We start from the raw sequence: 13,401 nt of genomic DNA on the forward strand, positions 1-13,401 counted from the left end.
CTTATATGTGGAATCTAGAAAACAAAACAAATGAACACACAAAACAAAACAGAAACAGACTCATAGATACAGAGAACAAATTGGTGGTTGCCAGAGGGGATGGGGGTTGGTGGGGGATGAACAAAACAGATGAAGAGAATTATAGGTACAAACTTCCAGATATAAAATAAATAAGTCACAGGGATGTAATGTACAGATAGGAAATATAGTCAAAATATTGTAACAACTTTGTACAGTGATGATGTTAACTGGCCTTATTATGTTGATCATTTTATAATGTATAAAAATATCAATTTACTGTTGTACACCTGAAACGAATATAATATTGTATGTTAATTACAAATCAGTAATAAAATAAAATAAAATATCCACCAGAAGGTGAATATACTGTGATATAATCCTCTCCTGGAATCCACTAAAATTCACCAGAGTTTTATGTTAGGCCTAGTAGAGAAACACAATCTGCTAAGGAAAGAGCAAAACTTTCTTTTTCACAATCTGGATTTATCACTGTTGAAGGAATATCATTTAACTGACACATTCCCAAAATTTTAAATCTAGCAGATTGATCATTCTGACACTTTCAGTGTTATCTTTATCCTATAGTGAGAATGACTTTGATCATATCTCCTTACTCAGTGCCCATGCCATGATCTCCTTACCTTCTCCAGGCTCCGGAATGAGTGATATTGGGAACCCATACTTCTAGGGAAAATCTATGACTTACTTACCCAAAGTCCAGAATGTGTCTTTCCCCACTTCATTCCATCTCCTTCTCCATTTGGCTTGTATATAGAAATCACAATATTAAGCCAGTACCTTTCAGATTGCCTTACTGTAACTACAGGCATACCTCATTTTATTCTTTCACTTTATTGCGCTTCACAGATATTGTGGTTTTTACAAATTGATGGGTTTGGGCAACCCTGCGTTGTTAGATGATGGTTAGCATTTTTTAGCAATAAAGTATTTTTAAATTAAGTTATGTACTTTTTTAAGGTATATTGCTACTGCACACAATAGATTACAGTATAGTGTAAACATAACTTTTATATGCACTGGGAAACGGAGAAAAATTTGTGTGACTCTATTGCGATATTTGCTTTATTGCTGTGGTCTGGAACTGAACCTGCAATATCTCCAAGATGTGCCTGCACAAGGAAATCACGGACTCTTGTTTTTTTCATGATGAGATAAAAATAGACTACCTCATCCTTCCTGTCTTTGTCTAGTTAAAGCCTTTAAGATGCCCCAGTAACCCTCAGAACCAAGAAGTAATGATTGTCAAGTCCCTGTGACCCAGTATATGTTGTTCATAACTTCCCTGGAAATCATTAGCTCTAGAGAATCCACAGACTAACTAATTTGTGTATGTGTTGATGGCCTAAGTTGCCCCCGGATTGCTGCAATTATCTGTAGATAGAAGGAGGATCTTACCCTGAAAAAAGATAGTCACCTCACTTGCATTCAATATTATTTCAATGTCAGGTTCAAGTTATGAAATGTCAGAAGGGGTGGTCATTATATCACATGATAAAAAGTTTGGACTTTATCTGGACAGTAATGAACTCAGTCAACAATTTATTTCTAAATGATTACCTTGGTAAGCGAGTGGTAAATGTATTAAAGGAGAATTTGAGAAATGCTTAGAAGAAGAATTCCTTCTTCTTGGAACCTGGTAACTTAGTGACTAAATAAGGCAGATAGGGTTAAGGGCAAGGAGGCACAGAATTATGATGTCTAGGTGTTTGACTAAGTAAACTGGGATAGGTGGTTGTAAGACTCCGAGAGGAATAAGTTTGGAGGCAGGAACACAGAATTTAATTGTAGTCATGTTAACTTATCTATGCTGTCTATGAAATACTGAGGTTAGTGTATATTTAGTAATCAGCTGGATATTTAAGTTTGAACTCTGGGGGAAGTAAAGATTTTTAATGTGGTTAGGAAATTATTGAGAGAGAGAGAGAGGGAATAAATGGAATGAGAGAAACTGTTGGGTGTGGATGAGTCCTTGGAGAACAATAATACTTTAATAGAATAAAGAGGAAGAGAATCCTATGATCAATATTGAGAAAGAAGACTCAGAAGAGGCAGGATGTGATAACAGAAAGGTAGAAGAGAGCAATGAAAGGGCTGACTAACATTGCTGTTTAATTTTAGCTACCCTTAATTAAAACTTCAGTCCACCAAAAGAGCCAGTCTGCCTACAGAAGGAGAGAGAGAGGGGAGGAGTGAGCAGGGCAGGACATTTGCTCAGAAGAGCAGGTATATTTTCAGACTCTAAGTTCTGGCTTTTTGATGGAGTCATGACTTTTTTCAGTCATTCTTCTCTACCCACCCATGGGCACCATTCTATCATCCATGTCCCACCAGGGCCCAGGTACTCTGAAAAGAAGAGGGTCCTGGGAGAAGAGAAACAGAGACCCCTGGGGCTGTGAGCTGGATATAGAGCCTGTCCCACAATTGGTTCGGGAGGTCTCCAGATGTCCCAGCAAGCCCCACAGAAGGTATGAGAGAATGTGTAATGCAGAAAGGGCCCTACAGAGAGCCAGGCTGATAGAATCTCTGCCATATTTTGATGCTTCTATCTCCCTACACAGTTACCAGGACTACTGAGTCAGAAGAAGATTATAGAGAACTCATAGCAGCTCTTAAATGCCCTAGACCAGAAGTGACTTGTGTCACTTCCACCTGCAGTTCCTTGTCCAAAAGTGGAATTCAATAGCCTCACCCTAACTACAGGAGAAGCTTGGACATGAGAGAGACGTGCACATGGAATCTTGAGAGAATTCTACTGTCTCTGAGGCACAAAGGATACTAAACTCGCCCAGTGTCCCAGAGCTGATAACAGATAAAAGCTAGACTGAAACCCAGACTGCCCGGCCCCAGAGCCTGTCTTCTTGACCACAATGCTGGTGTAACAGTTCCACACGGGAGATCTACTGAGATCCAGAGGGCACCTCGTGCACTGTTCCTCCTGTCCCCACTCTCTTCTCAAAAGTGATCGCCTCTTCTGCTTGAGTAACAGGGTGTTTTGTACTTCATAATCCTTAGCTTACTATGGCCAGTCAGCTAGCCCTGCCTGCTTACTTGCTCCTCTCATAAAATAAGAGTCTATCCTGAGCAAGGATTCACCATGAATGCATCGGCCAGAAAGAGCAAGACCCACCCCTCAGAAGCCAGGCTTGCCCCTCCGCCCTAGCAAGGGTGTTCTAGCTGTCTCCAGCAGTCTTTGGTGGTGGCTTTGAGCAGAGGTATTTTTCTTCCTGGTTCAATGGATGTTGGGAGGCAATAGGAGCTGGGAAGATTGCACCAGGATACTAGACATCCCCCATCCCCTAACAACTCCCCAGAATGGCTCTAGAAGAAAATGAACGGTACCAGCCCCTACTTGTGACAATCTGGACTTATCCAATGCAACATCAATGTCAACCCAGTGTCTACATGGCTGGGCCAGGCACGCTGCAGACTGTACATTGTGCGAACCTTTCAAAGATCCCGTGGGACAAATCTTATTAACAACCACCCACTCCTCCACTTTTCAGATGAGAAGACAAAAGTTAGAAGAGGTAAACGGCTTGCCATGGGCCATCTTATAAGTGTCTGTGCCAGGATTTAAGCTCAAGACTTTGGGATACCAAAGACCCTGCATCTTGCCAGTACACCACACCGTTTCTCTTAGAAGCCCACGTTAATAAAAACAGCCAACATTGATTATGCCAAGCACTGTGCTATGTACGTTTCATGAATTATTTCATCTGATACTAACAATGACAACAACAAAGAGCAACCATAGGAAATAGGTGTCACTATTGCCATCCCATCTCACAGATAAGGAAACTGAAGTGTAGAAGAAGGAGGTCCACGAAGGTCAAAGAGAGCATAAGCGGATCTGCCTCGGATCACAGGCTTTAACTACTAGGCAACGCTGCCACCTGGCTGTAATTTAAATGAGAACATTGGAGACCTGGGACTGGGAGAGGGGAGCAGGTTAGCTACAGAGAACTTGTGAAAGTGCTCCATTTGGTTTTATCTGTTCATTCACACCTCAAGGTCTCCCTGCAATAATTGGAGATTACTTTATATAGTTTGTTTTTCTAACCGATTTTCTCTCCATGAGGGCTTGTGATGGCTTTCTGACCTGTTATACGTGAGCATCTCCTCCCCCTTCTAAGTCATTAAATTCCTGCCAAGTTCTCCACCCCAGCTGTGGCCAGGGACCAAGTTCTGTTCTGTGCACAGAGAGAACTGAACTTCCGATCAGAGAGAACTGAACCCACAAAGTCCCCATCCAAGACCTAACCCAAGTGTTTCCTAGACAGTACCAGGTAAGATGGAGGTGAATGACAGCTTCTTTGGGGGGGGGGGGTCGTTGTGTTTATATGTGTGTGTTTATCTGCCACAGTGCAGTAAAGTATATGCTGAACTTAAAATCTGAAGACCCAATTTTAAATTCTGGCAGTGCCACTTACAGACCTTGAGCATGTCTCTTAACTTCTCTGACACTTCTTTTCCTTTACTGCAAAATGAGGATGGTGATATCGAGAGAGAGGGCTCAATGGGAATATACATGTGATATGCCTAGCACCGTGGCTGGCACATGGGGGATTGATTTAATGTTAGACAGCTCTGAATGTGGTGGGCTGTGGGAGGAGGGTACCGAGAGGGGTAAAAAAGACCCAGAAAATAGACACTGGAAATTGACACATTCCATTATGCAGAAGTTTGTTCACAGTATATAAGGTGAATGCCTTTTATTAAAAAATACTTTTTAAATATCTAACAGGGAAGGGGTTGGCCTCAGAATTTGCTGGGAGTTAGAAGGCACCTCAACATTTATTGAGCCCTTATTCTGTATCAGACTCAGTGCTGGCTAAGTGATTTATACTGACTATCTTGCTAATCCTTGTGGAAGCCAGATAGTGGGTATTACTACTATGCCCTCAAGTTTGGAGACATGAATGGTGGTCAAGATCGCTCACCTGGTACCCAGTGGAGCCAAACCTGGCTCTGTAACTCTAGGATCCCCTATAACACGCTAAGGATGTTGCCTCATAAAATAAACAGCTTTTCAGTCCAAATGCTTGTGAAATTAAAGCTCTGTTGCAAGAACTCATCAAGGCACTATGTACCAGTCATATGGGATTAGGGTCCATCTAATGACCTCGTTTTAACTTAATTACCTCTTTAAATATTCTATCTCCAAATACAGTCACATTCTGAGGTACTGAGGGTTAGGACTTCAACATATGAATTTTGAGGGGACACAATTCGGCCCATAATAAAGGATTAATTAATTTCCTCATTATTTCTCTTGGTGTCGTTTTGGTTTTTAGCCACCTATTAAGGGGTTGTTTGCACTGTCCTTGAGTATTTTAAGGAGGCTCCTGCAGTAAACACCTGTGTATAAATATAGCAATTGAGTCTGGTTTCTTGCTCTCATTGAGCTCATGCCTGTGGAGAGAGGTATTTGTTGGAAAAAATAGCAGGCAGGTTTTAGAACTAGCTCTGCTACTAAACTTGCCTTGAAACCTTGGGGAAATCCCTGTCCCTCTTGGGATGTTGGCCTAGAATGGGGGTTTTAAGCTCAAATGTCGACAAGAGCTGGATAGGTACAGTAAGTGCAGAAGCAAGTAGCTGTAACAACATAGGGAGTAGTGGAAACCCTGTTGAATTGGACAACATTCCGTTTAATTTTCAGCTCCAACCAGTTGGTGCCAGGTTGAAATAAAGGCCCAATGTTGACAGGCCTTCTGAGTTTTCAAGAGAAATCTTCAATTCACATTTTAAATGAAATGTCCCAAATTTTAAATATTGGCAATTCAAATTTTTTCCTCCAAAGGATGAGGGTCAAACGTCTGGGCCAGCTGATTATCTTAGGGTCTTTCTTCCCTTAAATGCTCTGATAAAACAGAAGACAGTACTATTGATTGACAGGCACTAAAAAGGAAGGGGACATACTTTAGTTCATGTGGTCTAAGGATCCACACAGACAAGGAAACTCTAAGGGATGAAGCTTTCGCATATCTGTCCTCTTTTCTGCAGACAGTAGCAGGGTTCTGAGGGCAGCATCAAAATTAATTGGGGTTAGGTTATTACGAGTCTAAACAGGTTGAAAATAAATTGAGTCAAGTTTTATTGATCTCTTTTATGGGTCTATTGTCAAACAGTATTATCTTATTGCTGAAACAGGGGGAGGAGGCTTATTTGTTTGCAGTGATGAAGTGCTTGAACCTCAGAGCTATTTGTGAAGTGGCTTTCTTCTCACAGAACAGAAGTTCTAGCTTAAACCAATTTTCCCAATCAAACTTCAAGAAGCATTCTAATAAATGAGCGTTCTGCTCCCATGTTAGAAGCATTTGTTGGGATCTGGAGTGGCAAAGAAACTTTGTTTCATAGGTCAAGTGATGGATTGGTAATAGCTACCTGGAATGCTGTCCTGGGGAAAACCCCGAGGCCAGATCCCGGTCCAGTAAGGAAGGTGCTGTGATATTAGCCTCCTCTGTCCTGAGTGTGGTGGTGCATAGTTGTCAATATTCTTAGAGTCTCAAGTGACAGAAACCCAATCTCAGGCAGGAAAAACTGTTGGCTCATAGAATTCAGTACAGGATATTACCAAGAGAGGGGTAGAGATGCAGATGGGCCTCAGGAACAATAGTTCTGAACCAGAGACTTGCATGCCTCTGAGATACTCTCTGCCCCTTATTTCCATGTCTCTGAAATCTTCCATGTTTTCTTCACTCAGGCAGAGCAGTTATCTCCACATGACAGGAATTATAGCCACCGACAATTTCCAAAGTGTGCATTTCATGGCTTCTACCAAGGAGAGACTGCCTTATATACCCTTTGGTAACAAGCACACACACACAAATTTTGGAGAGGGATTATGATTAGCCCAGTTTGGATTAAAAAATCATGGGAAATGACTGCTCAGCTCTGGACCAGTCAACTTTAGTTTCCATGAGAACCATACATTTGGGCTCGGTGGGAAGAGAGGTCTCCAGAGCAAGGATAACATGAGGTACAGGACTTTCAAGATCATGAGTTTCTACCGAAAAGGGGGTGGCCACATGGCCGCCATCCCAGGGGGTAAAAAAAAGAGAAGGAGAAGACCCTCAGAAATATGTGCCAGCCTTATCTGGTAGCTATAGCCCCTCCCCATCATTTTTTGCCTCATCTGGGAAGAGAAATCCCCACCTTAATCAGTAAGTTGTGCCTTCCAAATTCCATTGAGCTTAAACAAAGTATCACTCTAGCAACTAACCAGGAACGTGCCTTCATTTTGTGGAAGAAATTCTTGCTCCGATGACCAACCTACTAGCCATCTCCTCCCAAGGCAGGTGGTGGCCTGAGAATTCTGTGCCTGCTTCCTGAGGACTGCTCCACCATGCGACGGCTGATGAAGTTCCGGGTCCTCTGGGACATCCACAAATCCTGCCATGGCTTCCACCCTGCCCCTCAGCGCCTGCGCTGCCAGTCTTTATCGGGAGCTGGAGCCCCAAGATGGAATGACTATGATACACCTGAGGAATTTAACTTTGCAAGTGATGTATTGGACTACTGGACTCAAATGGAGACGGTAAGGAGGCACCCATGACGGGGGGTGAGAACAGGACTGACCTCTTGCTCCTCGTAGGTTGAGGGTCACAGAACTAAGAATGGCTTTTGGCTAAGCTTACAAGCATCGTGGGAAAAGCTTAAGTTTTGGGCTTCAATTCTCAGCCTGGACACTTCCTTAATTCTCTGAACCCCAGTGGTTTTATCTGTGAAATGGGGATAATCTCATTTAAGAAACAAGACAGCAGGTAAAAGTATCTGGTACACAGTCAAGTAATTGTGACCAAGTGTCAAGTTCTAATCACAGGTCAGCAAGTTGATGTTGGTCTGAATTCTCACCTTCAACTACTGGAACTGTGAGTCTAACTAGAATTCATCTCATCACACTTGGGCGTGACTTCAGGCTACACCGAGAGGGAGGGTACAGGCAACCTGACTGTGCACATGAACATCTGACCATGTAACAAAATCATGTCATCTATCTTCCTATGAGGATGGCAAGTACATCTGGAGTCTTCCCTGTCAACTACCTACTTGAGCGTGTGGCTTTAGGGTATGTCCAGAGAAACCTGTCCCTGTGGTCTCTGCAGAAAAATGCACTTCCTTGGTTTGTCTTTTACCAAGAGACAGACCAAGAGAGGAGCAGTGGTGACACTAGGAGTTGGGGTCGACAGTGGGTGGTGTTCCAGCTACTAAGTCCCAGCTGGTAATGTCCACATTGTGAAAACCCACTGAACACTGTCTTTGTACAGAAGAAAGAATTCACCTGAGATGGACTCAGAGAGTTGATGTATTTTTAATTTCCCATGAACATACATTCATATGTTAGTATTCAAAGCTTACATGCCTTTCATAGGGACTTTTTTCCTGCCTCCATCTTTTTCCTTTTTCTGAATTTCCATAATAACTCCAAGGAAAATAGAGCCCTCAGTTATGGCAAGCATTTTTTTTATGTGCCATGTCAAGCACTTTGCACTTAATATTCTGATTAGATGGACATTTTAACTATCCCCATTTTCCAGCTGAGGAAACTGAAGTTCCAAGGGTTCAAATAACCTACAGAATTCACATACCTAATAAGTGAAGGAGCAGGATTTGGGTCCAGGCTGTCTGATTCTATAATCCACTGTTTAACCTGGTCTCACAATCTGATGATGTCCAAACATCTCTGCCTTCAGACTACAAACGGACTTTCATCATTGCCCAGACCAAAACTCTGGTTAGACCTTTTGCATCATGAGAAATGGCTGGAGAGGCCATCGTGGTTTTTTTTCTGCATTTATCTTCATAAAGTCCTTATTAGTTCACACATCAACCCCTGGAGATTATCACCATGTAAATATTTGCCCAGGGAATGCCCCGTCTTTGTTGGGTCATTGTCAATTCCTCCATATCTCCAAACTTCTCCTACCCCCAGCACCTCCACCCTATTTACATTCATTCTCACAACAGTTCTGATCTGTCTGTTTCTACTTTTCCAACTGCCTTGATCACGATCAGTGTCTCTCTAGTGACGTATGGTGTCTGACACCTAGCAATCCCTCAGTACACATTTGTGGAATACATTAATTTTGAAACTTGCCTTACGAGCACCGTAGGGATTGATGTTGCTCCCATGGAAGACCTTCTGGAGGGCGTGTGCCACCACAGTCCACTCTGGCTTTCTGGGCCTCCCCTTACGACTTAACAAGCGTCATTCAGAAACTGATCCGTAGCCTAATCAACAACACAACCCAAACCACAACAAATAGACAGAATTTATTTTGACTCAATTTTCAACACATTTTACTTATTAAAAATGTTAAGTTAGAAATCCAACATTTTAATGTAACTTTTTTTAGCATAAGCCAGGCAACATAGGTTCAGGGGTGGAAAATATAGCCACTCATTCAGGCCACCAATTTACAACCCCTGACTATCCTTGGGAATTAAACCCTATATTACTCTAGGCTCCAAGGATACTACACTCCAATTGATTCATGGAGCAGCCTCCCAAATCTATTCATGAGAGGTCATGTTCATGTCCAAAATCATTCATTCTGTCTCTTTGATACTGCATTCATTCACTCAGTTAGGATTTAGTGAGTACCTAACATGTGTTTTCGGGATACAAGTTTTTTACCTCTTCGGTTAGAATTATTCCTAGGTGTTTTATTCTTTTTGATGCAATTGTAAATGGGATTGTTTTCTTAATTTTTCTTTCTGATAGTTAATTGTTAGTGTATAGAAATGCAACAGAACCCACACAGTTCAAACCTGTGTTGTTCAAGGGTCAACTGTATTTGCTTTATGTATTAGGTGCTCTTATGTTGGCTGCATATATATTTACAGTTGTTATATCTTCTTGTTGGATTGATTCCTTTATCATTATGAAATGTCCTTCTTTGTCTCCCGTTACGCTCTTTGTTTTATTTTTTTATTTCTATTTTGTTTAATTTATTTTATTTATTTATTTTTGGCTGTGTTGGGTCTTCGTTGCTGCGCGCAGGCTTTCTCTAGTTGTGGTGAATGGGGGCTACTCTTCGTTGTGGTATGCGGGCTTCTCATTGCAGTGTCCTCTCTTGTTGCGGAGCATGGGCTCTAAGAGCACAGGCTTCAGTAGGTGTGGCTTGTGGGCTGTAGAGTGCAGGCTCAGTAGTTGTGGTGCCCAGGCTTATTTGCTCTGCAGCATGTGGGATCTTCTAGGACCAGGGCTTGAACCTGTGTCCCCTGCATTGGCAGGTGGATTCTTAACCACTGTGCCACCAGGGAAGCCCTGCTCTTTGTTTTAAAGTCTATATTGTCTGATATGTGTATTGGCACACCAGCTTCTTTTTTTTTTTTCACTTCCCTTTATATGGAATACTTTTTTCCATCCCCTCACTTTTTCAGTCTGTGTGTGACTTTAGATCCGAAGTGAGTCTCTTCACAGGATATAATGGGTCTTCTTTTTTTTTTTTATCAATTTACCTACTCTGTGTCTTTTGATTGGAATATTAATCCATTTATATTTAAGTAATTATTGCTAGGTATGTACTTATTGCCACTTTGCTGTTTTCTGGTTGTTTTGTTCCTTTTTTGTTCCTTTCTTCTTTTTTTCCTCTCTTCCCTTGTGATTTGATGACCATGTTTAGTATTATGCTTGAATTTCTTTCACTTTTCTGTGTGTGTACCTATTATAGATTTTTGGTTTGTGGTTGTCATGACATATATATATATATATATATATATATATATATATGCTTTTTTTTTAAGTTGATGATCTTTTAGGTCAAATGCATTCTAACCACCCTACATTTTTACTGATCCCCCCCATGTTTGTTGTTTTTGGTGACATAGTTTACATATTTTTCTTTTGCATATCCATTAACTACTTATTGTGGGTATAGATGATTTTATTTCTTTGCCTTTTAACATTCCTACATAAGTGGTTCCTGATCTTGGAGAAGTGGCCTAATGTAGAAGATGTCCTATGGGCCCAGCAGCACACTCCCCTCTGGTCACCAGAGTTATATGCTCTAGGGTTGTATGCTCTATGGTTCCCCCCTCTGTGGGCTATGTGGGCCCTTCTGTTGTGGCATGGCCAAATACCATGGGTGCACTGGTAGTCAAGGCTGGCCCCCAGACTGATTGGCTGACATTTCCTGTCTCATGTAGTGGTTGCCAGCCTGTAGGCAAGGCTGGTTCCTGATGTGGCTGGCCATGTGGCCTGGGATGTTCCAGGGCTGATATTGGCCCACTGGTGGGTGAAGCTGGATCCTGAGATAGCTGGCCATGGGGTTGGGGCACCTGGACCTGGGGTTGGCCCACAGGTGATTGGGGTCATCTTTAGATTTAATTTAACCCTGAAATTCCTTATTTATATTCCAGAGTTGTTGTTTTTTATTTATTCATTCAGTACATATTTAACGAACATTTACTATGTACCAGGTACTCTTCTAAGTGCTTTGATAAAGAATTTAAAAGTTATCACTAATTTTTTGTTGTTGTTTTATTGAGATAGAATTGAAATATAATTATCATTGTTTTCCTAAAAAAACAAAAACCAGCAGTTTTTCAGGTCAAACTCAACACACTAGCATGCATATCGAAATATTTAGACATAAAATCTGGGGTTTTCATTGCAGAAAAGCTTTTAGTAAAGGATATAACTTTTTTTTTAATAGATAGGTTAATAAGATTTCTATTCATCAACTTTAGAAACTTAAATTTTTTTAGCAATTTGTTCATTTCATTCAAAATGTCATAAAGTTATTTTTTGACATAAAGTTATTAATATTTTTATTATTGCTATTTTAATGTCTGTAAGATTTGTAATAATGTACACTTTTTATTCTTGATATTTTTAATATGTTTATTCTCTTTTTTTTTCTTGATATGTCTTCCTAAGAGTTTACCAATTTTATAAATCTTTTCAAAACCAGTTTTGGTTTTACTGATATACTCTATTGTGTATTTGCTCTCCATTTGGTTGATGCCTACTGTTATCTTTATTATTTCTTTTCTTGTATGCTTCCTTGATTTAATTTGTTATTCTTTTTTTAGCTTCTTGAAATGGAAGCGTATGTCCTTACTTTTAAGCCTTCCTTCTTTTCCAATATATGCATTAAAAGTATAAATTTCCCACTAAGCACTCCTCTTAGGTACATTATACAAATTTTGATATGTCATATTTTATTACCATGCTGTTCAAAATATTTTTTATTTGCCTTTTGATTCTTCTCTGGCCCATAGATTACATAGAAATGTATCGGTTAGTTTCCTGATAGTTGAGGTGGGTTTCTCATTGTCTTCTTGTTAATGATTTCTAGCTTAATTCCATGGTGGTCAAAAAGTATACTCTGACTTTTGACATTTCTGGAGGTTAGTAAACATTACAAATGCAATGGAAGAGAATGTGAGTTATATCATTGTTGGGGAAAGTGTTTTATCTATGTCAATTAGGATTTAAATTCTATGAAATCTATCATATTCTATCATTAATTTACAGAAATTATAGAAATTCTACTTGTATTTCATTTTAATTAAAAATAAGGCAAGCCCTTTCTATAGGCAGTAAATTCTTATGTGTTTTAATATTCAGAAAGAATCATCTCATTCATCAAACACATGAGTAATTGTTCTACCTTTCCAATTTTCCTTCTTTATATTTTAGTTAAACAAGGAGTAGCTATGTGGGTTTTTGTTTATTTAAATCAACTGTATTTATCTATAATTTACCTAGAATATAATTCACACACTTTATATGAGAGTTTAATAAGTTTTAGAACATTTCTATCACCTCAAAAATTTCCTTTTGCCCTTTCCTAGTCAATATCCACCCATCCCCACCCTGAGCCCCAGGTAGACACTAATTTGCTGTCACTAGCCATTATATTTCTCTTTCCTAGGGTTTCATAGAAATGGATTAACATAGGATGCACTCTTTTGTGTCAGGTTTCTTTTACTCAGCATGTTTTTGAGATTCATTCATATTGTTTTGTGTATTACTTCTTCATTCCTTTTTATTGCTGAGTTAGCTAGTGTTCTATTTTTTAGATCTATTTCTCAATTTTCCTTTGGCTTCAAACTTCACTGCATAAAACTTTAAATCTCATATCCAGTTTAAAGGTTGTGTTTTATCTTCTTGAAAACATGCTAATCTTAATATCACATTATCAGATTAATTCTGAGCCCCCAAAACTATAAATGCTTAAGCAATATCTTCTTCAAGTTGCAAGAGTTAGGAATCTAAACTTTTGTCTGAACAAAAACAAAAATTGTTTTTACCTTGATACCCCAAACTTTCTATCATTTTGTAAACTCATACAGAAATATTATATAATCTGTTCCCCTTATATAGACAGTGCACAACTAGTCATTTAT

The 13,401-nt window shown here is 39.9% G+C and overlaps 1 protein-coding gene across 1 annotated transcript in view; it reads left to right on the plus strand.

Moving 5' to 3' along the window:
* Nucleotides 1–4,211: 4,211 nt before the first annotated feature.
* LOC118881087 (acyl-coenzyme A synthetase ACSM1, mitochondrial) overlaps nucleotides 4,212–13,401 on the plus strand; it is a 46,240-nt gene continuing 37,050 nt past the window's right edge. The window contains exons 1-2 of the mRNA XM_036825521.1: nucleotides 4,212–4,328; nucleotides 7,337–7,579. Coding sequence (XP_036681416.1) covers nucleotides 7,388–7,579 — 192 coding nt within the window. The 5' untranslated portion in view covers nucleotides 4,212–4,328; nucleotides 7,337–7,387. The remainder of the gene's footprint in view (nucleotides 4,329–7,336; nucleotides 7,580–13,401) is intronic.

The sequence above is a fragment of the Balaenoptera musculus genome, chromosome 15 (assembly GCF_009873245.2).
Source record: "Balaenoptera musculus isolate JJ_BM4_2016_0621 chromosome 15, mBalMus1.pri.v3, whole genome shotgun sequence".
NCBI classification, from domain to species: domain Eukaryota; kingdom Metazoa; phylum Chordata; class Mammalia; order Artiodactyla; family Balaenopteridae; genus Balaenoptera; species Balaenoptera musculus.